Genomic DNA, 24461 nt, shown 5'->3' with positions numbered 1-24461 from the left:
CCATTTTCTGAGATGAGAAATACTATGGAAAGAGCAGGTTTGAAGATGCAGGTAGAAATCAAAAGTTCTGTTTTGGACATGGTAAGTTTAAGATGCCTCTAAGATATCCAAGTAGACATGTCAGTAGGCTGCCTAATATTATGTAAGTTTGGAGTTCAGAGGACAGATTAGGACTAGATATAAATCTTTGGGACATAGACATGAAATTTTAGGACTAGATATAAAGTTTTTCCACAAATAGATGTTATTTACAACCATGGGACTGGATGACAGCAGCCAGAGAATAAGTGTAAACAGAGAAGAGGACCAAGGTCTGAGCCCTGGCAGCATTCCAACATGTAGAGATAGGTAAGATGAGTGGAAGCAGCAAAGGAGATTGGGAAAGAGAAGTCAGAGAAGTAGGAGAGAGAGTGGTGTCCCTGAAGCCAAGTGAAGAAAATGTATCAAGGGGAAGGGAGTGATCAAATACTGCTGAGAGGACAAGAATATATCTGAAGATTGACCAGTAGATTTTGCCATGGTGAGATTATTGGCAACATTGACAAGAGCAGATTGGTGGAGTGGTAGGGGCAAAGCCTGATTAGAGTGATTTCAAGAGAGAACGGGTGGAGAGGAAAAGAAGTGGGGACAGAATGCATTTAGACAAATCTTTTGGGGAGTTTTCCTAAAACATACAACAGAGAAATGGGGAGATGATAGCTAGGGAACAGAAATGTGGGTCAATAAAGAGTTATTTAATATTAAAACTATTATAGAATGTATTTTGTGCTGTTGGAAATGATCTGGTAAAGTGTACACATTTTAGTAATAAAGGAAATGGGACAATTGGGCAGGTGAGAGAGGATGAAATTGAGTGAACAAGTGGAAGGGTTGCCTTAGGAAGACTCAGGAACAGTTCATTCATTGAAGGCAGATTATATGGGTTCACATGCAGGGCAGCAAGCAGATTTGGTTGTGGGAGGATGTGGAAATTTCCTTCTGATAGTTTCTATTTTATCAGCAAACTAGGACGCAAGGTAATCATCTGAGAGAGAGAGAAGGAGAACAGAAATGTTCAGATTGAGTTGAGGAATGGAAGGGGACCACCAATATTCATTGTTCCAATATGTTGTTCCTGGCACATTACATACTTTGAATCCCCATAAGAATTTTATAAGAATGAGTTTACAGACAAGAAAATGAAGGCCCATTCTGCTATGCTTTCTGAAGGGAGAGAGAGAGAGAGAGAGAGAGAGAGAGAGAAACTAAGGCACTGAGAGGTTGTATAATTTGCCCATAGTCATGCTAATAGCAGAGCCGAAATTTGAATCTGGTCTGACTACAGAGTCCACACACTCTTTTCACTATCTCAAACAGCACAAAAATGAGGTTTTTAATCTGTGTAACCAGGCACATGGTGGTGCTTTTAGAAGGGATAGAGAAACCTTGAGAAAGAGCAGGTGGCAGAGGTGGGAGAATGTGGGGAGGTGGGTGGGAGGAGAGCGTGAAAGATGAGGAATTTGTTTTGGCTGATGATGCCTTTAATATGCTAGCAAGAATATAGAAGTGGAACTCCCAGGGGGGAGTTGGAAGTTCTAAATTTGAGCTCAGGAGAAAGGTCACAGGACTTGAGGTATAAAGTTGGGAGTTCCCTACCTGGATGGGGGTCAGGTAAGAGTTGAACTTGTGGAAGAGATCAAGATTACCAAGGGAAAGAAAATAGAAGAGGAATGAGGATAGAAGCCAGGGAAATGGCTAAAAAAGGACAAAAAAGAACTGGGAAGGAGGCAGAGACAGAACAATTAGGCATGCAGGCAGTGAGTCTTATTCATAACAAAGGGCAAGGGAAGAATGTCAAAAAGAGATATGAATCAATAGTGTTAAATGCTGCAAAATAGAGAATGAGCATTGAGAAGAGTTGCTGTACTCATTGGAGTTGAGGATAATGTAAAAGAGCCAACTCAGGGGAGTGGTTCGGGAGTTTGTTATGAAGTGGAGGTGATGATAAGCAGACTATTCTTTTGAGATGCTTGACAGTAAAAGAACTGAAAATGATGAAATGACAGTTCAAGGGAAAAGAGGGCCAAAAATCGAGGGAAGGGCTTTTAGGTAGGAAAGAAGGCAGAGTATGATGAATGAGTAGTTTAGCTAGCAAATGTTATGGGCATTCAAAGAAGATAGAAATCACTTTGTAGGGGAGGTGAGATTGCAAACCCTAATATTGCAATAGTAGAGCTAGAAATGCTTAGAGATAGTTGCCAATACCCCTCATCATAACCTTGGTCAACTCAAGTACCAGAGAGGTGACATGATTTGTTGACGAAGGTCACACAGCAAGTTAGTGGCAGACTTGACAGGAGTAGAACCCAAGTTTTCCAACTCCCAGACTGTTCTTTTTCCCATCATAAATCTGATTCAGAGCACACCACTGAGGTCCTGTGCAGATCTGTGTCTCATCTGAGAGCTGGTCCAGTGGGCCCTTGGTCCTCCTCCCACATCTGTGATGGCAAAAGTTATGAGGCTACTGCAGTACTCCAGGTCTTAACTAGATTGATGACAGCAAACATATAAAAGAGGTGATGGAGAGAAAGATATGCCTTGTGGAATATACTATAAAGCATATGTACTTCACAGGGCCTGGTTTTCCAAAGCCTTGCAGTTTCAAATATTGACCTTGCAAGGACAGGAAATTTCCCTCAGGCTATATAAGTCTCTGTTGCAAGATAAGGACTGTGGCACAGCAGGTTGCTGGCTCAAAGACAGACTAGTTACTGATTGTTATGTAAAGATACTGAGAAATTGCTATAAGAAGGAATGTTTGCTAAGATCAAGTTTGTGTTGATAAGATCACTTACTTGTCTACTGGAATGTCATCTGGCTTGTTTCAATGAAAATCACCAGCCTATATTGTTAAACTACAACTCCACCTTTGTTCTCTTCCTGTAACATCCTGGTCTTGAAAATAAATGCAGGAAGAGAACTCCAATTCAGCATTAATTTCCCAAGGAAGGGATCCCTCTTGCTTGAGGGTTCTGGCGGGAGATTAACCACTTCGGGGCCTCTCACTGCTCAGAAGAGATGGGCTTTTAGTAATCATTTGCGTCTCCGTCACCCAGGGGAAGTGGGGTGACAAATCCGTGGGGGGTGAAGCAACACAAAGCAACAATGCCTCTCCATATTTCAAAAAACAGGGTGACTTGCCAAAGGTCTCAGAACTAGGAAGCTCTTTAGAAACCCAGTTGCCAGCATAGGACAGGCCGTGTTATCTCTGCAAGGTCCCATCACTGTGACATTAGTCGAGTGACATCTGTGTTCAGAGCCCTTATAACATCAAGGAGAGTGAAGGCGGTGACAATATTCGAGTCTGGGATTAAGCACTGGGTAAAACCTTCGGCCCAAACCTGAATAGCCGCCTCCCCAAAGAAAAAGGCATATGCCAGGAAGCAAAATGGCGAGAGCGGCTACGGACGAAGTGCCGCGATAGAAGCCTCCGCACAGATCAGGTGACGAGAGTTTGAGCCAGGATTGGAAGGGCTCCGGGTAGGAGCCCGGGTTGGGCCAAGAGGCGGCTGGAGTGGCGGCGGTAAGCCGTAGTAGTACTGAGGGCTTCGAGTGGCGGGAACCGGGGTCATGGACCACATCACGGTGCCCAAGGTAAGGAGAGGAGTTAGGCGAGACTCAGAGCCCCGGGCTTCCTCTAGGCGTTCAGCTGGGAGCCCAGGCACACCCCTCAGCCTTCTAGGGGTGCTTTTTGACGCTCCCTTCCCGCGCTGGGACCTGCGTCTCTTTCTCAGTCCGCACTCCTTTTCAACCAAACTGAACTTTTACCCTCAGGACCCTCCTGCGGGCGGCGCGGGAAGAGGTGTTCAGCGCCACCGTCCCCTCACGCGACACCGCTCCCCCCGCGCCTGGTGAGCGTCTGCGGGTCCCTCCCTGCCCTGGCCCCCCGACCCCAGCTCCTCCCCGCCGTTACCTCATGCCCACCGTAACTCCAGCTTCTTATACACACTCGCGGCACTTGTAACCGCTTTTCGCGAATACCCCACGTGGCATTGCCTCGTGGCGAGTTACTTCCTGTGTCCAGCATTTCCTGCACTCTCTCTTGGCTTCCCCCTGCCCGTAACCTGCTCCGAATACTCCCCAGATCCCCGCCTCGCCCCAGCTCCTTGGCGTGCGCGTGTGGGTTTGGGGGGAGACAACATCTTTCTAGCCCAGGCTGGGCTATGGGAAAGGAAAGGGGGTGGAGCAGAGTCTACCTGGCCCTTCTTAGCCGGGAGGAGAAACCCAAGAGGTGGCATTGCCAGGCCAGTTGGTGTCTGTTTATAGCCAGTTTATAGCCGGCCCCCGGTTAGAGCTTTTTCTGCTTCTTTTTCTCTCTTAACTTTCCAGATCTTACTCTCTCCCTTCCCATCGCCAGCCCCTTTCTATTCCAGATCCACCTTCCCCTTGACGGTCTTCTTTCTTCTATCTGAGGAACAGTCAAGAGTTCACAACTAGTCTGTGGTTAATTATTCTATTGATCATAACAGAAGTGGCCCAGGCTAACTGAAGTCCACATAAAAGCCCAGCATGTTTTAATGGAAAGAGCATGGATTTTGAAGCAGGAAGACTTGAATTAGAGTGCTGGCCCCCCAACTACTAGCTGGTGAGGAGCCTTGTCTTTTCTCATCTACCAAATGGGGGTAATAAAAAAATCTGCCCTCACTTCATAGGGTGGTTGTAAGGATTAAATAAAAGGATGCATGTGCAAGCTTTTTTTCTAAGTAGTAGAGTTCTGCCCACTTGTTAGCTTTAGACCTTCGTGCTGCCTGATGGGCAAAGCAGGGAGTATAACCTTCAAACCTCTTCTTTCCAGACTCCCTCCTCTTCAGGGCCCTTCTCTGTGAAAGATAATCAACCACATTCTTTGTAGTAGCCAGCCTTACCTTTTCTGGGCTCCTTCCTTTCCAGGTAATGTAATTTGCACCAGGTTCCCTGGCATGGTATGGGAAGGTGGCACCATTAAGGCAAAGGAGCTTCTGCTATCCAGACTCGCTCTGCTCCCAACCTGCCTAAGCCTGGGCCATTCTACTTCCTCATTTCAAACTCAGCTCACCTGAATACTTTTTTTTCTCTTTTGACCTGGGGGATAAGAGGAAGGAGAACTGCCCTTGTCCTTGAGCGTTAAAATATTAAAATATTTAACATATTAAAATCTCCCTACTGGGGGATTAAAGCTATAAACTGGGCTGGCTGTATGGTAATTGGAAGAGAGAACAAATCATTAACTAGCCCATATAAACATAATAACAGCTAACACATATTGAGTGTTTATGTGGCAGGCACTGTGCTAAATGTTTTACATGAAATAGGTCTTCAATCCTTATAACAACCTATGAGGGAGATACTATTATCATTCCCGTGTTCTAAATGAGGAAACAGATGCATTGAGGTAGAATGACTTGCCTAATAAAGATAGGAGTGCTCAGTTTCAGACTGGTGTGGGTATGGTATTCATGCTCAAGATAACTTAAATTGGCATCATGGCTAGACTCCATTTGTACTGCATGGATGGTGTTGTGAGTCTTAAAATACAAATAAAAGCCCCAAGAGTAGACTTAGTTTTTTAAACAAAATTGGCATTTCTTTTGGTGCCTGGCAGGGTTGTGAGTGCCCACAGGTGGTATGCTGCCATGTCTGTTTTTTTCTAAGTTTCTGGGAAGGATTAGGGTTGCACTAATGGCTAGGGATTAAAATGGCCTCCATCTTGTCAACTCACTGCTTCCACAAAAGGGAAAGACATCTGTCTTGTCCATCTCAGGACAAAGATAACTGTGAGTTTGTTAGTCATTAGTTATGCATGTCAATTACCAAAGTGACTTTTATTTTTGGCTCTTGCTCGAGTCTTTTTCTCTTCTCAGGAAGACTTTAAAAAAATGTATCAAAGTGCAATATACGTATAGAAAAAGTACATAAATTATAAGTTTATAGCTCAATGAATGTTTACCAACTAGACTTACCCATATAACCAGCACTGACATCAAGAAACAGAACATTACCAGGAGTCCTCCTTATGCTCCCTTCCAGTCAACACCCCTCCTAAGGGTGAACTGTAGCCTGACTTCTAACAGGATACATTAGTTTTGCCCTTTTTTAGTACTTAATATAAATGGATGCATACAGTATGCACTCTTTTGTGTTTGACTTCTTTTGCTCAACGTTGTCTGAAAGATGCATTCGTATTATTCTTTGTAGTTATAGATCATTCTTATTGCTATACGTTTTGTTAACATGCCACATGTTTTATCCATTCTTCTGTTAATGGGGAATTTACAGTTATGGCTATTACCAATAGAGCATTCTTTTGGTGGATATAAATATGCATATTTGTTGGGATATACATAGAAGTAGAATTTCTGGGTCATAGAGTATGCATATGTTCAGTTAGATACTACTAATTTCCACTCTTACCACCTACACATGAGAAAGGAACTGCCTTTTTAAGTTACAACTTGGGATTCAGCTACCATTTTTGTAGTACCTCGGGCCTACCTTAAAGTTCAGTGATTTTCCTGTTTGAATCAGAATTTGTTCTTTGTGCTTTTCCGTACCCTCATCACTATTGTCAGTTAACACCTAGAATTCTTAATTACCTTCCTGGAATGGAACTTTTAAAATTAGGATTTATTCAGTTAACATTTATTGAGCTTCAACTGGCTTGGAAATTTACTGTGGTTAGGAGTACATTCTTTGGAGCCAGAGTGTCTGAATTCAAATCTCCACTCTGCTACTTAATTAGTTTGTGATCTTGGCAAGTATATAATCTCTCTTGCCTCAGTTTCTTTGTAAAATTATGGCAAAACTACTACCTATCTCACAGGGTTGTTATAAGGATTAAATGAATTAATATTTGTAAAAGTGCTTAGAACAGTGCCTGGTATGTGGTAGATGCTTAATTTAGCTACCAATTACTATCATCATCATTATTAATTGTTATTGTTTACAGAACCCCACATTAGTATTTATTAAGGATACATGGCTGGCTTAGATACAGCATCTGCCCTCTAGGATCTCTTAATCAAGTAAGGTGATGAGATGCCAAGCATAAGATCCAAGAATGAAAGTGAGAACTTTCATGAGGAGAACAAATGAAATACTATTGGAGTTTAAAGGCCAATTAGGTCCAGTTTCAGGTTCGTGTGAGGAGTGTGAAATGAGGAAAGCTTTATGAAGGGGGTGGCATTTAAGCTGAGTGAGTATAGATAGGATTTGACTCTTCAGAGACTGGGGAGGTAAAAGGGACCCTGTTAAGGGAACTGCAAGGACATAAGCTCAGAGGCAGGTAACTAATTAAGGCAAGGGGGTAAGAGGTATTTAGCAAGGAATTAAGTTGGAGATTAGGTTTTGTAGATTATAAAGGACCTTGAGTGGTACACTGAGGAATTTGAACTTGGTTCTGTAAGTAGCAAAGAGCTGCTATAGCTTTGTAAATCTAGAAAGATAAAAGTTAGGAAGGACCTTTTAAAAAATTATCTAAATGAGGAATGGGAATGAGGTTTTTTTTTTTTTTTTTTTTTTTTGCATTATGGAAATGTTTTAAAATTATATTGCAGTGATGGATTGTACAACTCTAAATTTACTAAAAATCATTGCATTGTATATTTAAAAATGAGTGAATTTTATGGTATGTAAATTATACTTCAATAAAGCTGTTAATAAATAAATATCACTAGTGATAGTCTAAGCCTCTCATTTCACAAATGTAAAAGCTGAGGTCCAGAGAGCTGAAGTTTCTTGCCCAAGGTCAAACATCTAGCAGGTAGCAGAGGCAGCATTGTTTTTTAGTTATTTAGTATGCATGATTGCATCAGACTATGATAAACTGTGTGGAGTTATCACAGAAACAACAGCCAAAATAATTGGAGTGCTGGGTGGGTATAGTATGCTATTCTGAATAATAATAATAAAAAATAATAACACTTTGTAGTACTTTACAAAGTGCTTTTCAATCCACCCTACCTGCTCTCAAGGAGATTATAATTTATATGAAGCCTTCCTAAAAGCAGATAATTTTTAGCTTCACTTCCAGGAAACTAAGACCAAATTTAATGTTCAGTCATATTAACTACATTAGCTCTTGTACTTAGAATAATTGCTTTCTTTTCCTTTTCATGGCTTTGATTTTCTATTCTAATAACCTAATTGTAGATCTGTCCTTTATTACAAACTACCTCAAATTCATTTAGGAAAGAGGCAGGGTCAAAATAAATAAAGATAAAACTGGGTAAAGAAGTGTTTTTCATTATCAAGGAATTGGGATTTCTAGAGGTGAGAATTGTGCTCCCCTTTCATTTCTCAAAAGTCCAAATCCACTTGGATTTACACTGATCCTTTCAGTTTAGGAAGTAGTATGATGTAGTAGAAAAAGCATGGACAGACAGAGCTGCATTTGAATCCAAGATATATTTATTAATAAGCTCCGAGTTCTTGGGCAAATCACTTAAATGCTCTGTTTCAGTTTTCTCATTTGTAAAATGGGGATAATGTCTACCTTTTGAGACTGATGAAAATTAAGATAAGGTATATGATGAGGGCCTGGCACATTTTAAGTGTTTGATAACTGTGCATTCCCTTCTCTTTCTATCAGTGCCAAACAATGGTAGGGGTTTTTGTTTACATTAGTCCTGTGGGATCTCAAGGATCAGCCTGTCTCAGAGGGAGATTTGCCTGAGTCTGCCAACAGGCTCTTGGTACTATGTTGCAAGGAGAGAGCCTACCTAGGAAGCCCTGGTAGCAGTGGTCTGGCATTTTGGCCACTATTTTGCATTGGAATCATTTTCCTCACCATCAAAACCTCGTCTTTTGACCTCACTTTGTACTTTGGAAACCCAACTAAGCAGTTACTCCTAGAAACCACTGGGATTTGTTTTAAGGTTGTGTCTTTTTAGATATTTTGTGGTTTTGTGGTACAATACTTAAGTGCTTTAGATTTTTTGATAAGCTCTAAAGACATTTTAATTATTTGAGAAACCAATACTGGACAGGGAGTCAGGAGACCTGAGTTCTGGCCACAGCTCTGATATTGACATGCTGTGTGACCTTAGACTGTCCTTTTACCTCACAGGGCTTCACTTCCCTCTTGGGTAAAATGATAATAATATCTAACCTTTGTAGTGTAATTACTATGTGCCAGGTGCTGTTTTAAGTGCTTTACATAAATATTGCATATTTATGTACGATTTAATGCTTGCAGCAATACTGTTATTCTCATTTTAAAGATAAACAAATATGAAGCCAGGTAGTCTGTAACTCAAAAGTGTGTGCTCTTAACCCCTGTACTATACTGCTTCAATAAAAAAATAAAACCCCCAAACCAGATTGGATTATACCAGGATTTCCTAAACTATGTTCTTGATGAACACTTGTCCCACAAGATAATTTGCTTAAGACAATAAAAAGAATTCTAAGGTAAAATAATGTTGACAACACAAGCACTGTAGAGATTCATAGTGAATGGTCACCTTATTAAAGGCTCTAAGAAGCCCTACAACAAAGAAACCTTATATTTGTTTCACCCAGTGTTTCCCTATCCTGACCACAGAACTTTGTGTGTGCGTACACCTATTAATGTCATGTGGAATTAGAGTTTATAGAACATGCTTTGAGAAATGCTAGTGGTAATCTGGAAGGTTCATTCTAACTCTTAGGTGTTTTCAGCACTTAATAATGATTGATATGCGGACTGAGAGATGCAGAATTCCTTTCCAAGTCTCAAATTTCCTTTAATTGGAAGGGGACTGAAAAGGAGGGTTTGGGGTGGCATCCATTCATGGCTAGTCTGTGTTGCATTTTTAATACTTGCATCAAATGACCTTGAACATCTTGATACAAAAGACAATTTGCCTTCCATCTTTCCCTTTCTCCCCTCTCTCTTGTTACATATTTTCCCTCTTATTACTTTAAAGAAGAAACCTAAATTAGAGATGCTTTCCATGAAAGCAGGATAAAGCCTTTCTTAATATGTGGCTGGGTGCAGCAGTTGTTTGTCCTTTTGGAGGTGATGCCACATAAGGCAGGCCTTGTTTGGGACATGTGTGCGGCTGATGAATATCATTACACTGTTGGTACTCTGAAACCATGTCTTGTCTTTATTTATTTTCTCAGTGTATCTGAGTTATTACAAATAATTATGGCAACTCGGAATAGTAAATGGATTCTGAGACCTCTGAAGTGCACCCGATTTCTTCTCTTTCTCCCTTTCTGGAAGGGAAATGAAAAAAACATGGTTTATGTATAGTCCACAGCTTCTCTAAGAGCAAAGATCTTGTAAATGTAAGAGTGCTCTATCTACAACCCAGGAGTACAAAACTAACAAACCAGTTAGGAGGCCTGCTTGGGAATTAAAGTCTATACAGTACCTAGTGGTGGTCATCTTCTTTTCTCCTTCTTTTGCACCTCTCTCCTCTTTACTTTCCGCCTCTTTCTCCTTCTTTCTCCCTCTTCCTCTCTACCCTCTCTCTCCTCTCTTCTCTTTTCTCTCCCTTCTTGTCTCTTCCTTCTGTCTTTCTCACAATCTCTCTTTTTCTTTCTTTCCTTTTTTCTTGTATCTGCACACACACACATACACACAGAATGGAGCACAGGTTTCTTTGGGCTGAAAGCACTTAAGGTAGAGGAACACTCTTACCACACTGTCTCAGAACGAGACAGTTCTAGTGCCCATGGGTACAAAGCAGAGAGGGTCTGTGTAATTGCAGGTCTCCTGGAAGGTCCTACTTGCTAATAGTCTTAAGTATCCTGCCATGTGGGGCCCTATAGGAAGTCAAGCCTGGATATCAACACTTTCTCCCTCCTCTGAGGCTTCCTCAAAGACTACCCTCCAAGTGGCACATAGCACTCTTAGTACTTGGATCACGTAGCCTTTTGGTAGATAGTGCCCTAGGCCATAGCAGGAACTCCTTCTAAGTGGCTAATTTTTCCCCTTTTTGAGCATCTCCTGCCATTCAGGGCCACACAGAAATCTCTGTGACAGGCAGGAAAAAACTAAGGATGCTTTATTGTTTCAATTCCCACTCTTTACCCCTTGCCCATTTTTTTCTTGAAGTGTGACTTCTTTTCCTGAGTGTGAGAGAGTGAGCCCCTGGTCAGTTGACATTGATTTCTTCTATTAACCTGAACACAGTACAGTTCTTCTAGCAAGGACAGGCCTATTTTCCTTTTAATTTTCAATTGGCTGAAGTGATCACATGCTTTTACCAAACCACTCCATCAAGTTTACATATCCTTCTGCATTCTGATTAGCACAATGCCTCCCTGCGTCTTCAATGTTAGGAAAAAAAATGGTATGCACCCATAGTACTTTGCAGCTTTTTCTATAAGTATTTTCTACCCTACTTCCCATTCCTTCTACCTAGTCTGTTCCTGAAGGTTACTGTGGATTTTTCTTCACCCTTTTTTCCCCATCTGGGTTTCTAGCCTTAAAGTGCCTCCTGGGTTCTGAGAGTTCTTTTTCCTTTATCTTACACTGGACCTCTGGCTTTTTGCTTAACTCTTTTTTACTCCTTCTCTGGCTTTGTCCCTCCTCGCTCCCTCCCTTCTGTAATTGGCCACTTGTGGCTCCCTCTTTTTCCTTTAGCCACCCTTTAGACACCTTCAGTGTTGTCAAAAGACAAAATTACAAAAAATATAATTATAGACCTAGTTGGCTTTTATTTATGATTCATGAATCAGGGCAGCCTCCATTATACAACATAAAATGAGAGCTCCCACTGGGCAATAGCAGAACAGTGGGTTTTGTAAGGTGGGAACAAGGAAATAGGACAATAGGAAAAAAAAAAAAAGGATTGGATATTTCAGGTTACTTTTTTCGTAATGGTTAAAACAGAGAGACTTCCTTCTTACTCCAATTCAGATGGACTGGAATCTCCTGTTTTCAGGAAGAACTGGTCTGTTTGGAGATCTGTCTGCCTCCTTAAAGTTGCAGTTTGACTATGTGGCATTTAGCATGAGTGACTCCATTTTGGTTTGGTCTCATCCATTGAGGCCTAGTGCTCAGTCCAACAATAGGTTCTATAGTTTTGTTTGACAGTATATATACCTCTAGCAAGGATGGCTGTGTGCTGGAAGTAAATTCTTTCCTAGCCTATACGGGAAAATAAGACTTATATTTCTTGTGACTGGAAAACAGTTTTAACAATGACTTTGAAGGACAGATTCCTAGGGCATTTCATCAAAAGAGATCTTTTTTTCTCTCAAGCATAATTGCACTGGGTTGTAGTAAGGATTAAAATGAAATGTAATATGTAATGCTTGGTGCATAGTAACTTCTCTATTTTGTTATTGTAGTTGTTGTATTTGTATTTAGGGGTGAATCTTAGAACTTAGCCCTGGAAAATAAGAGGATGAATTTGTAATTCCCTAAGTCTCTGGTTATCAACTTTGGCTGCATACTAGAATTACCTGAGGAACCTTTTCTAATACTTGAGATAATTTACAGCGGAATCTCTAGAGACCAAGGCATAGGTTTTTTTTAAGTTCCCCAGTTGATTCTAATGTTTAGCTAAGCATGAAAGCCATTGCCCTACAATTTTTTTAAAAACAATTCCAGATTCCATGGATTTTTCCATGTCTTTAGTTTTTCTCTGCTGCAAGTTTTATTTAGGTGTGATGTGAAAAGACGTAGGGAGAAGATATCTTATCTATAATCCCAAGGAGAGAGGATTGGGGCAGTCCTTCCTTCACAGTCCCCAGAAGGAACCAGCCCTGCCAATACATTGATTTTAGACTTCTAGCCTCCAGAACTGTGAGATAATAAATTTCTATTGTTTAAGCCACCCAGATATTGGTACTTTGTTTTGGTGGTCCTAGCAAACTAATACACCATTATTTTGTTGAGTATTTTTGCATTTATGTTCATGAGAAATATTGATCTGTATTTTTTCTTTCTTGGAATGTCTTTTCTGGTTTTGGTTGGCATTTTGGAATGCTTCTGTTTTCTGGAAGCCCAGAGGTGCCGTTGGTGTTAGTACTGGAACCCAAGGGTTGGAAAGCCTGGAATTCTGATGTCCACATCTGGGAGAGAAGAGTGTATCCCAGCTCCAGAGAACAGAGAGAGAGAGATTCGCCTTTTCCTCCGTTTTTGTTCTCTCCGGGCCCCTAGCAGATATTGCCCCGCCCATATTGAGGTTGGATCTTTCCTACCTTGTTCACTCAGGTTCACGTGCTAATCTCCTCTGGAAACCCCCTCACTGACAACACCCAAAGATAATGCTTTATCAGGTGTCTAGGTATTCCTTAATCTACTCAAGTTGACGCCTGAAGTTAACCATCACATATATAAAAGAAGTATTTTAATTCTTCCTTTTTAAGATCCCATGACCTTTCCCCATTTAAGATTATATCTTGCTCCCTTTATTGTGATGAAAGGAATGCCAAAAGAGGAATTAGGCGAGCTGGTTGTAGCTGGACTTAGCTCTGACACTAAGAGGCTGTGTGGCCTTGTGCAAGTGGTTCTCCATCTGGGCTTGTTTTCTCATCTGTAAAATGAAGTGGTTAGATTATGTAGTTAGCAAGGACTCTCCCAGTTCGAATAGTTTAGGGACCAGTTCTTGAGTACTGTGCCACGAGCCTATCTCCTGTGTACCTGCATTTATAGATAGCACACATGTCACCAGATTTGTTCCTGATTGGTATTATTTCAAACTCAGCAGACTGGATCTGGAAGGGAGAACTTACATTACTTATTTCTGTATGGCAGAGGAGGCTTACTTACCCAATTACTGTTATTAATGAAGTTCTTCCCAGCCTTAGTCTTTACCACCTACCCCCACTTCTCAATTTCACCACAATTACTTGCCTGGCCCCTGATCTTGATGGATCAGTGTTTTACTACCCAAACACACATCTCCTATGTTGACTGGCAAGGCTTTGATTTTCCCAGAATTTGATGTATTAATTCTTATTACATAATGAAGAGTTTTTGTGACCACTTTAAAACTATCACAGTAGGAATTGAGTTTGACAGAACAGTTAAGATAGAAATTAAGATAGAAAATTCCTCCTGGGAATATGCGAATAATTTCCAAACCTGCCCCATTCTTAGATGGTTGTTATGACTGAAAGATTTCATGGAAGGGATGACTTTTCCAAATAAATTAGGGACTGGAGCATGGGATGTGTGGAGGAGAAGAAAAGGAAATGTTGATTGGAAGACCATTTCAGGCACAAGACAGGGAGTCCAGAGAGTGGAAAGAGTACATCCAGACTCTGTAGTTGCAGGAAACATCAGAGACAACGGATGGGAGGAGAGCATCAAAGACAATAGACATGATTCTATGGCTTTTTGAATCTATAAAGAGAGAATTGTGTTATTTGGACACATTTTCTTTTACTAGTTTCCTTTCCCTTCGTTTATTTACTTGTTTACTTATTTACTTGCTAGCATTAGCTTGGGTAGGAATAATCATCCTACATCTTTGGTTTACTGTCACTAGAGTCTAAAATGTAGGAGAGTATTTTCCTCCTAATGTTTCTAGTTAAATTATAATTCCAGAACTGGAGTTTTTAGAATCCTGGACGTAGAGTTAGACTGCCATGGTTCAAATCCTGTTTGTGTTACTTCCTGGATGTGTGCCCTCTGATGAGGAATTCACTTCTCAGAGCTTTGCTCTCTTCATTCCTGAAGTAGGATGAATATACCTCAAGGGCTCTTGCAGAGATTAAATAGCTAGGAGTTATAATACTAACACATTCTTATTAGTAGAATAATAAAGCACAATACAAATTATTAATCATAATTTTATTAGTAATTTGATAGAACAAAGGGAAATTCTGTTTTCTTCTGTGATTGTAAACTCCACCATAGTATGCTAGAAGTCATCTATTCTAAGCTGATCCACCAAAATTGTACCACAAACCTGTTAGTCTCATATCTCTAAGGAGAGAGAAGTTTTCTAACACTGCAATTTTTTCTCATTGCTTTACCACTATTATGTTTTATTTCTGTTTGAAAGAACCCCAGTCAAGTCTTACAAACGATGGTTTGTAGGTTGTAGATGTAATCATATCTCTGGCCATACTGTTACCGTTACTGAGAGTCAGGCACATTGATAGTGATAGAGCTGGTGTACATCTGTATGTTTATTCTGGTTCTTTTTTTTTTTTTTTTTTTTTTTTTTTTTAGCAGATTGCACTCTATCACATTGCCACTGTGGAGAAGTTGCCCAGCACGAGCCTGGGCTGTCCCCTTATCTTCCGCTGCAAGAACTTCCAGGTGGCCCACTTTGTTTTAGACTCAGACCTTGTTTGCCATGAGGTTTATATTTCGCTTCTCAAGCTCTCTCAGCCAGGTAGTTATGATACTATTTTTATCTAAAACCATTTTAATTTTTTTTTTTTTCTAGAATGGTGTAATGAAAAGATCATGGGCTGTGGAGTTAAACAGAACAGGGTTTGGATTTGGGCTCTGCCACTTAACAGCTTCACGGTATTTGGGCAAGTTATATAACCTCTGAACTCAGCTTTTTCACCTGTAAAAGTAGGGAAAAGAAAAGCTCCCAAAGCAGCTCCCCAAGGCAGTTGCTTTAGGCTTAAATACATTCATGCATTTTACTATGTACTTAGTATATATGAGATGTTTAATAGATATTTCCTTCTCTCACCCTTCATCCTTTTAAGTATCAATTTGGGAAGACTGCTTTGGAACAAAAATCATTTCTTATTGTCATTTAGGCTTTATATTTAGCCCCCTGTTCCCACTCCTACCTTCAATTCCGACTAAAAGACTAGGGCAGTTTATCAGAGTCCTCAGTAATGCAGTTATTCTTTCTTCCTTCAGCCTCACCCTCTTATTTCCCAGCCCACGTCTCTAAGCAGCTAATCTGTCAGCTTCCCCCTTTTCCCCAGAGTAATTCTTCAATGTTTGCTGATATTTTATTGACAAGAGTTACTTTCTGGTTGGCCCAGCACTTTATAAGGCTCTGGTAGGCTCCATCCATCCCTGGAAAAGTTGTTGCACAGAAATTGGCCAAATAAGTTGTTGATTGCATGTTGTATCTTGTGAAGGGAGGAAGCAGGACTGGCAGGGAGAAAGGATAAGATGGCGATTTATCAGCTTGAATCTGGTGTTGGCCTGACAAGTAGAATGCAAGAACATGGTTAATGTTGTGCAGCATGTTATAACAAGCAATGCAATTAGGACATGGAGGCCCAGTTAAAAACTTTTGGTACGGGGGCCGAGCCCGTGGCGCACTCGGTAGAGTGCTGCGCTGGGAGCGCGGCGACGCTCCCGTCGCAGGTTCGGATCCTATATAGGAATGACCAGTGCACTCACTGGCTGAGTGCCGGTCACGAAAAAAAAAAACGACAAAAAAAAAAAAAAAAAAAAAACTTTTGGTAAGGACTATTTTCCTAACATGTGAAACCCTGAATCCTCAGTTCAGTCTATTATCCAGCGTTCTTTTTTATAGGAAGCCTGGCAGAAAGTTCTCACTTTGTATTGGTGTCACAAAAACATAAAACATTTTTGAGAGAAAGACTGAAAGCAATGTTCTTGTTCTTATTCCTTACATAAAAGCAGACTTGTACACAAAACAGTCATTTTCTGGGGCATTTGGCAAACATTCCCTTTGAGAGAAGGAAATCTAGCCTTTATTTGCATTGTTTGGTGATTAAGTTTCACTCATTATTATTTTGTTTCTATGCCTATTTGTACTTCTTCTCCAGCACTACCTGAAGATATTTATGCTTTTTCTTATAACCCCAAATCCTCAAAAGAGATGAGGGAAAATGGATGGAAACTCATTGACCCAATATCAGACTTTGAGCGTATGGGAATACCCAACAGGTACTGGACCATAACTGATGCCAACAGAAGCTATGAGGTAGTTTTGTCATTGTTGTTATCATTTTTGTTTAATTAAAATGACAATATCAGCAAAAAATGTTTTGAAAAAAGGTGTATAAATATATATAAATGTATATATACATATAAATATAAATATATGAGTCAGAGATCTCATGGTCTAAAGCATAGGGTGCTATGGGAGCATAGATGAGGGATATGAAAATTAGCCTAGGAAGCCAGAAACAGCCTGATGCTTTGGGGAACAGCCTTGTGAAGGAACTCTATCCTGATTTTTACAGGGGGAGAAGGAAGGAGGTCAGGAAGTGAAGCCAGATCATGAAGGGCTTCATGGAGAAATTAAAAAATATGAATATTATCCTGACGACAGTTGAGAGCCATTAGAATATTTTAAGCTGGAAAGGAACATAAGTATATTTGTATTTTAGAAACATAACTTTGTTATTAATGTGGAGAATTAGTTTGCTGAAGCTAAGGATGCAGGAGAATGATGTGTGAAGTGATGAGAACTGGAACTAAGGCAATAACTGCAGATGGAGAGGAGGAGATGGTTTCAAAAGACATTTAGGTAGTAGAACTGAAAGAACCTGGGCACAGATTAAATGTGGCTGGGGAAAGGGAGAGGAGTCTATTATGCATCCCAGGTTTCCTGGTTTCTGGCTCTGTAACCAAGTGGGTATTAGTTATGTTAGCCAAGATAAAGACCACAGAAGAGGGACAGACAGTGTCTTCAGTTTTAGACTTGAGTGCAGGGTGATTAAAAACATATCAAGTATTTGATATCAACCATTTGGGTCTGGATCTCAAGAAAGAGCTCTGGGCCCAATGTAGAGGTCTGGCAGTGTGCTGCGAATCCCCAAGACCATTCCTCAGTTTCTGTAATTCACTAAGAGGACTCACAGGACTTGGCATATAGTCATACATATGGCTGTCATTTATTAGAGTGAAAGAATACCAAGCATAATCAGCAAAGGGAGAAGGCACTTGGGGCAAAGCCTGAAGAAACCAGGTACAAGCTTCCAGAGTCCTCTCCCAGTGGAGTCACACAGGACATGCTTATCTAGCAACAAATTGTGACAACACGTGTGAAATGTTGTATATTAGGGAAGCCCGTTAGAGACTCAGTTCTCAGGATTTTTAGTGGGGGCTGTTCACATAGGTACCCTTTGCCTAGTGTATACCAAAATTCTAGATGCCCAGAAGGAAAGCAGGTGTTCAGCATAAACCACATTGTTTGTATAAACAGTTTAAGCACAGTGAACCACTCAAACCAATTAGGGAATGACGGACACCCTCCTGAAATCCAAGTTTCCATGTACCAGCTTTGCAAGTAGGCCTTTCTAAGGATAGTAGTTAGACCTGCTATCATAACTTTTTTGCACAATTATTGGTGTTTAAATGTTATCCCTGAATTGTTAGATCTTATTTCCAGCTTTTTACTATCATAAGACCTTAATTGCAATGGTTTTTCTGGTAACACAGCTTTGAATATTCACTAGGTATGAAGATTGATGAGCTGGGCCCTTGATGAGTGAAGATTGATCACTTTGCAGGGCCATCTGTAAGGTGGCTTGTTAGGGTCATGCTTGACAGGAATGAGTAGAGATGGGTTGAATTCTGCACAGTTCACATGTATGTCTAAGTCCCCCAAATGAGGTCTGAAATATCTGCATTGGTCCTTTGGATATGTGTGGTCTTCTGAGGTGAAAAGGGAACACCATTTATTCTTTTTAGGACCTGCTTCTCCAAAGTCTAGGTCTCAGTAAGGGTAGAGAACTTTTTCTTTTTCAAGTGGTCTGCATTTGGGGAACATTGACTTTAATGAGTTATGTAGAGCATTCTTGATCTGCTCTACCTTTTTACTGCCCGTTCATTTTTTATTTGTTTGATCTGTTGTCAAATATTGGGGGGTATTTTTTACTTAGGGGAATGGTTAGAGTTATTTTTGCAATGTCAGTTCTGTACTATTACAATATTTTGTCACTGTCTCTGGAAAGATACATTTTATTAATCACTAAAAGCTGATAAATTTGGGCAAATGTCAGTCTTTTTGCAGAGTAAGTCACACCTAAAATGTCAGCAACTCCACCCCCAGACTGGTGTTTTAAAGGTCCTCTAGATATGCATACCAGTAACCCAATAGGCATTTTATGAAAGAGTAAATCATGTTAACCTCCTCCCTTTCTACCTGTCTGCCTTTCATTTGAATCTATTCATTTTAATTTACTTGTTTACAATATACATTGTTTTCTCCTATAGGCAAATGTAGGAATTTCAGGGTAGGCTTATATTTGTGTTTCTGCCTATGATTTTAGTTATTCTCAAGGTACATTTTGTTTTTGTATGTCTCAATACCCTCCTTTCTGAAAAATAATAGCATACTGGGAAAAGCTTTTATACCAAGGATATTTTTGTTTCTATTTCTGAGGAATGGATGTTTGTGGATGATATATACCAGCCAGCTAATGCATGAGTGATTTCTAATTCCATCCTGCTGCTAGCATGTGAAAGATTTAAAAAAAATATTGAGTTTATTTTCTTTTAGATATGCAGTACCTACCCTCCTGAAATAGTGTTTCCTAAATCTGTTACCTGGGAACGGTGGTTGGAAGTTCAAAGTTCAGAAGTAAAGAACGTGTCCCTGTGCTCTCCTATCTCTACAAAGAGAACAATGTGAGTTACACAGACTTCTCTAATGAGAACTAAACTTGGCTCTAGAAGACCTGGGTTTATGTCCCACCCTGCCATTTACTAGCTGTGTGACCTCTAGCAAGTTATTTAACTTCTTTGAACTTCAGTTCAAACCCTTCTGAGGGTTTTTGAGAGGGTCACATGAGGGAAAAATATATGTGTACTTTGTAAATTGTAAAATGCTATGCAAATGCTGAGTGGCATTTTAGTTTGTTCATTTGTTTCTTTCCTTTTCTGTGGATTCTGGGAAGTTGTGGAATAAAAGGGAGTTATTTGTTTGAGAGGATATTTGGGGTCTGTAGCCTCCCACTAAAATAGAGATATCTTTGATTCTTTCTTACTGCTTTTCATATAATTTAAGGTAATAAGAAGAAAGCAGTTGACTCCTCTGTGTTTGAATCCCCTTATGTTGGAAGTGATAATAGTCCTTACCTCTTGTGCTCATTCTAAAATCTGAGGTTAGACAAATAGTCAAGTTCTCAAGTGGGCAACTATTTAAGTGTTAAAGAATATAGTAATGCAACTGGGTGTCTTTGTATCAAACTATCAAAATGAACAGATTCCTTAGAAATGACACCAAAGTGAATGAGGTTCATTAACTAATCATTACCAGACATGCGTGTTAAATAGCTATGTTTTTTATGTTAAAATGGCTTGAAACAAACTAGCCCTCTAACTTGGCATTAACTCCTGAAACTAGTGAACCCTGTTCCCTTAAACTCACTCTAGCTCTTTGTTCTATCTTGAATTATGCTGCCACTGCAAGCCTCTGGTTCAATATGGGCAGTATTACTGGGATTATAAAAGTGGGACAGTTTCAGAAAAATAGCTAACCCATTATGTGTCAGAAATAGAATTTTATTAAGAAAACACTTATGATGTCATTTTTTTGTAGTCTGATTTGCAAGACTGTTATGGGAATCAGAGCCACATGCCCAGGGGAGGTGGGAGGCTGAGCTCAGTGTCAGTGAAATGACTGGGATTTAGAGCCACATCTCTGTTTGCGTTGGATGCTATCACTATCGTGAGTTGGCTTATCCTCTTCCTCTACTCACTGAACCTGCGGTCAGGGAGGATTTTTGACCACCTGTGGATGTGATTGCTCCACTGACACACTTTTTCCTTATAGGCTGCCATTTGCCGCTGTAGCCAGCCTCTCTCTGGATTTTACACTCGCTGTGTAGATGACAAGCTCTTGCTAGAGGCCATTAGCCAAACGAACCCAGGGAGCCAGTTTATGTATGTCATAGACACAAGACCAAAGGTATCAACCTGTCAGTGACTTCTCTGATATTCCTATCTCTTGCAATCCCCTTCCCCACATGTTGAGACTTGCAGTGTTATTGTGGAAGTTAGGTTTGTGTATGTGCATTTATTGTGTCAGGCACTGTAAAATCATTTGAGCAAGCCATTTGGAGCTCTTTTTATAAGGCTTTCACTGCCAAGCAAGGCTGTGAGAAGGTACTTTGAACAACCTAGCTTTGCTGCCTCAGTGTGATATCCTGAGATGAGGGACACTGACATCACCTCATCTTTTTTACTGAATCTGTTCTTCAACCAAAATTTTCAATATTCAACTTCTGTAGTCCAAATTTACTATCAGAGAAAGAGCTTCAATGTGGACGCTGGAAACTTACTACTACCAACATATCTGTCTGTAAATTATGTATTAAATTATGTATTAAAACAGAAAGGAAGAGGGTTCACAAATCTGACTCCTGTATGATTAACAAAACGTCTTTGGCTTATGTGACAATAATTTTCTAGCACCCAGCACTATTATCTGATTAAATTTTTCCCAATTCAATGAAGTGCAGTTTAAATCTTGGTCTCAGGGCCTGCCGCCACAGAGGCCCCAAGGCAGAGGCCCCAACCCAGCACCCTCTGTGGGAACGCAGTTAGGTGAGACCCTGCCCACAAAAAGCCTGCTCCACTGCTGCAGAGGCCCCAAGGGAGAGGGAGTGACATGCAGCCAAGTGTCAGCGACACTCCTTGTGACTATTGCTGACACCATGGCAGAGTGAGTGGACCACAATAGCTTCCCCCACAGCAACTGCTGCAGTAAGGACAGCTTGCTGCCAAAACAGCAGCCACCACTACTTCATAGGTTTCTTTGTGACCACTCATTGGCATAGGCAGAAGGAGTGACATTAGCGGAGCCCAGGAAAACAGGAAAGAAAAAAGAGAAAACCCATTCAGAGTCAACCTTTCAAATCGAGGAGTACTAGTATACCCTAGTGCACCTAATAGTGTCAGGGTGAGTTAGCCATGGTGCCAACAGTCTGGCCCAAGAGCACCCACTATAACCTAAGAGTGACAAGACTCCAAGGCACTATCCCCTGAAATTTGAGAGCTTGCCTATCTCCTGATGATCTAATATAGTGTTACCAACCTCAGCAAAGAAATAAGTGTCCTAGAGAATAGGTCACAGAGGCACTCTCACACAACTCCAACACTGAATTTGGCTAAAATACCTTCACAGAGACTACACTACAGCATCTACCTGGATCTAATACTAAAACACCACATTCAGTCATCATTAGAAAACACACCTGCAGGAGGACCTTCCTCTCTGCTACCCGACTCCAGAGCAACTTCTTTTCCAGATGACTAAACACCAATGGAGAGATACTAGAAATACGAAAAAACAAGAAAATATGACACCACCAAAGGAATATAATAACTCTCAAGTAACTCTGAAATGAAGGACAAATAGTACATTTCTCAGACAAACAAAAATTGTGGGAGTTACCAGCCTTACAAGAAATTCTCAAGGGAGTACTGTGTTTGGTACCTGAAAAACAACCATCAGTACCATGAATACTCAAGAAAGAACAAACCTCACCAGCAAGAAAAAAATGGTAACAATAAAAAGAAAAGAAGTTTATCTACCATCCCAAGAAACCAACACAGTATATCAGAAAGAAAGAAACAGACACTTAAAACATCCAAAAAAAAAAATATATATATCCAGGAGTAAATGAGCACCTTTCAGTAAAAACTCTTAATGTAAGAGGATTAAATTTCCTACTCAAAAGACACAGACTGACTGATTGTATTAAAAAGATGAACCCAGCAATATGCTTCCTTCAAAAGACTCACCTCACCTGTAATGACACACATAGACTAAGAGTGAAAGGATGGAAAAAGTTATACCATGCAAATAGAAATGAAAAATGAGCTGGTGTAGCTATTCTTGTAGCAGATAAAGTAGACTTTAAACCAAAAGTATAAAAAAATAAAGAAGGCTACTATATAATGATAAAAATATCTATTCAGCAAGAAGACACAACAATCAAGTATATATGCACCAAACATCAGAGCAGCCAGATATATAAAGCAAACATTATTAGACCTAAAGAAAGAGATAGACACTGATACCATAATAGTAGGGGACTTGAATACCCCACTCTCAACATTGGATAGATCATCTAGGCAAAAATTCAACAGAGAAACAGAAGACCTAAACAACACTTTAGACCAATTGGACTTGGCAGACATCTACAGAACATTTCATCCAAGAACCTCAGAATATCCATTCTTCTCATCAGCACACTGAACATTCTCCAGGATAGACAACATGTTAGGTCATAAATCAAGTCTCCACAAATTCAAAAAATTGAAATTATTCCATGTATTTTTTCAGTATGCAATGGATTGAAACTAGAAATCAATAACAAATGAAACTCTGGAAATTACACAAATACATGGAAATTAAACAGCATTCTACTTAATGACATATGGGTCCAAGAAGAAATTAAATAGGAAATCAGAAATTTTATTGACACTAATAAAATAATGACACATCATACCAAAACCTGTGTGATACTGCAAAAGCAGTACTAAGGAGGAAACTTATTGCACTAAGTGCTTACATCAGAAGAATGGAAAGATGGCAAGTAAACAACCTAACACTTCACCTCAAAGAACTAGAACAACAAGAACAATCCAAACCTCCAAATTAGTAGATGGATTCAAATAATTAAGATCAGAGCAGAACTAAATGAAATAGAAACCCCCCAAAACAATACAAAAGATCAGTGAAACAAAAAATTGTATAAACAACTATACACCAACAAATTTGAAAATCTGGAGGAAATTAATAAATTTCTGAATACACACAAACTACCACAACTTAACCAAGAAGACGTAGAAAGTCTGAACAGACCAATAACAGTCAAAGAGACTGAAGCTGTAATCAGCAGTCTCCCACCAAAGAAGATCCCAGAACCAGATAGCTTCACTGCAGAATTCTACCAAACCTTTAAAAAAGAACTAATACCAATTCTCTCCAAACTATTCCAAAAAATTGAAATGGAGGCATTTTTCCTAAACTCATTTTTATAAGTCAAAAATCACCCTGACACCTAAACCAAAGATACAACAACAACAAAAAGAACTACAGGCCAATATCTTTGATGAATATAGATGAAAAAATTCTCAATAAAGTACTAGCTAATAGAATACACCAACACATACGTAAAAATACACCATGATCAAGTGGGATTCATCCTAGGGATGCAAGGTTGGTTCAACATACGAATGTCAATAAATGTGGTACACCACATCAACAAAGTCAAAGACAAAAACTGTATGATCATCTATAGACACTGAAAAAGCATTTGACAAAATTTAACATTCATTTATGATAAAGACTCTTTATAAATTGGGTATAGAAGGAAAGTATGTCAACACAAAGCCATATTACAAAACCCACTGCCAATATCATCTTGAATAGGGAAAAGTTGGAAGTTTTTCCCTTAAGAACAGGAACAAGACAAGGATGCCCACTCTCGCCGCTCCTGTTCAACACAGTGTTGGAAGTACTAGCCAGAGCAATCATGGAAAGTAAGGAAATAAAGGGCATCCAGATTGGAAACAATGAAGTCAGATTGTCCCTGTTTGCAGATGATATGATCCTATATATAGAACAGCCTAAAGATTCTACAAA

At 39.9% G+C, this 24461-nt stretch overlaps 2 protein-coding genes across 2 annotated transcripts in view; both read left to right on the top strand.

The window, feature by feature from the left end:
• Nucleotides 1-3520: 3520 nt before the first annotated feature.
• ASB12 (ankyrin repeat and SOCS box containing 12) overlaps nucleotides 3521-24461 on the top strand; it is a 152171-nt gene continuing 131230 nt past the window's right edge. The window contains exon 1 of the mRNA XM_063083247.1: nucleotides 3521-3633. Within this exon, the coding sequence (XP_062939317.1) occupies nucleotides 3610-3633 (24 nt within the window). The 5' untranslated portion in view covers nucleotides 3521-3609. The remainder of the gene's footprint in view (nucleotides 3634-24461) is intronic.
• The window catches only part of MTMR8 (myotubularin related protein 8), a 54503-nt gene continuing 46760 nt past the window's right edge, over nucleotides 16719-24461 (top strand). Inside the window, 4 exon segments of the mRNA XM_063083245.1 lie at nucleotides 16719-16838; nucleotides 19365-19410; nucleotides 19413-19492; nucleotides 20640-20774. Coding sequence (XP_062939315.1) covers nucleotides 16734-16838; nucleotides 19365-19410; nucleotides 19413-19492; nucleotides 20640-20774 — 366 coding nt within the window. The 5' untranslated portion in view covers nucleotides 16719-16733.

This window comes from Cynocephalus volans, chromosome X (assembly GCF_027409185.1).
Source record: "Cynocephalus volans isolate mCynVol1 chromosome X, mCynVol1.pri, whole genome shotgun sequence".
Lineage (NCBI taxonomy): Eukaryota > Metazoa > Chordata > Mammalia > Dermoptera > Cynocephalidae > Cynocephalus > Cynocephalus volans.
This window is presented reverse-complemented; position numbering and strand designations above follow the sequence as displayed.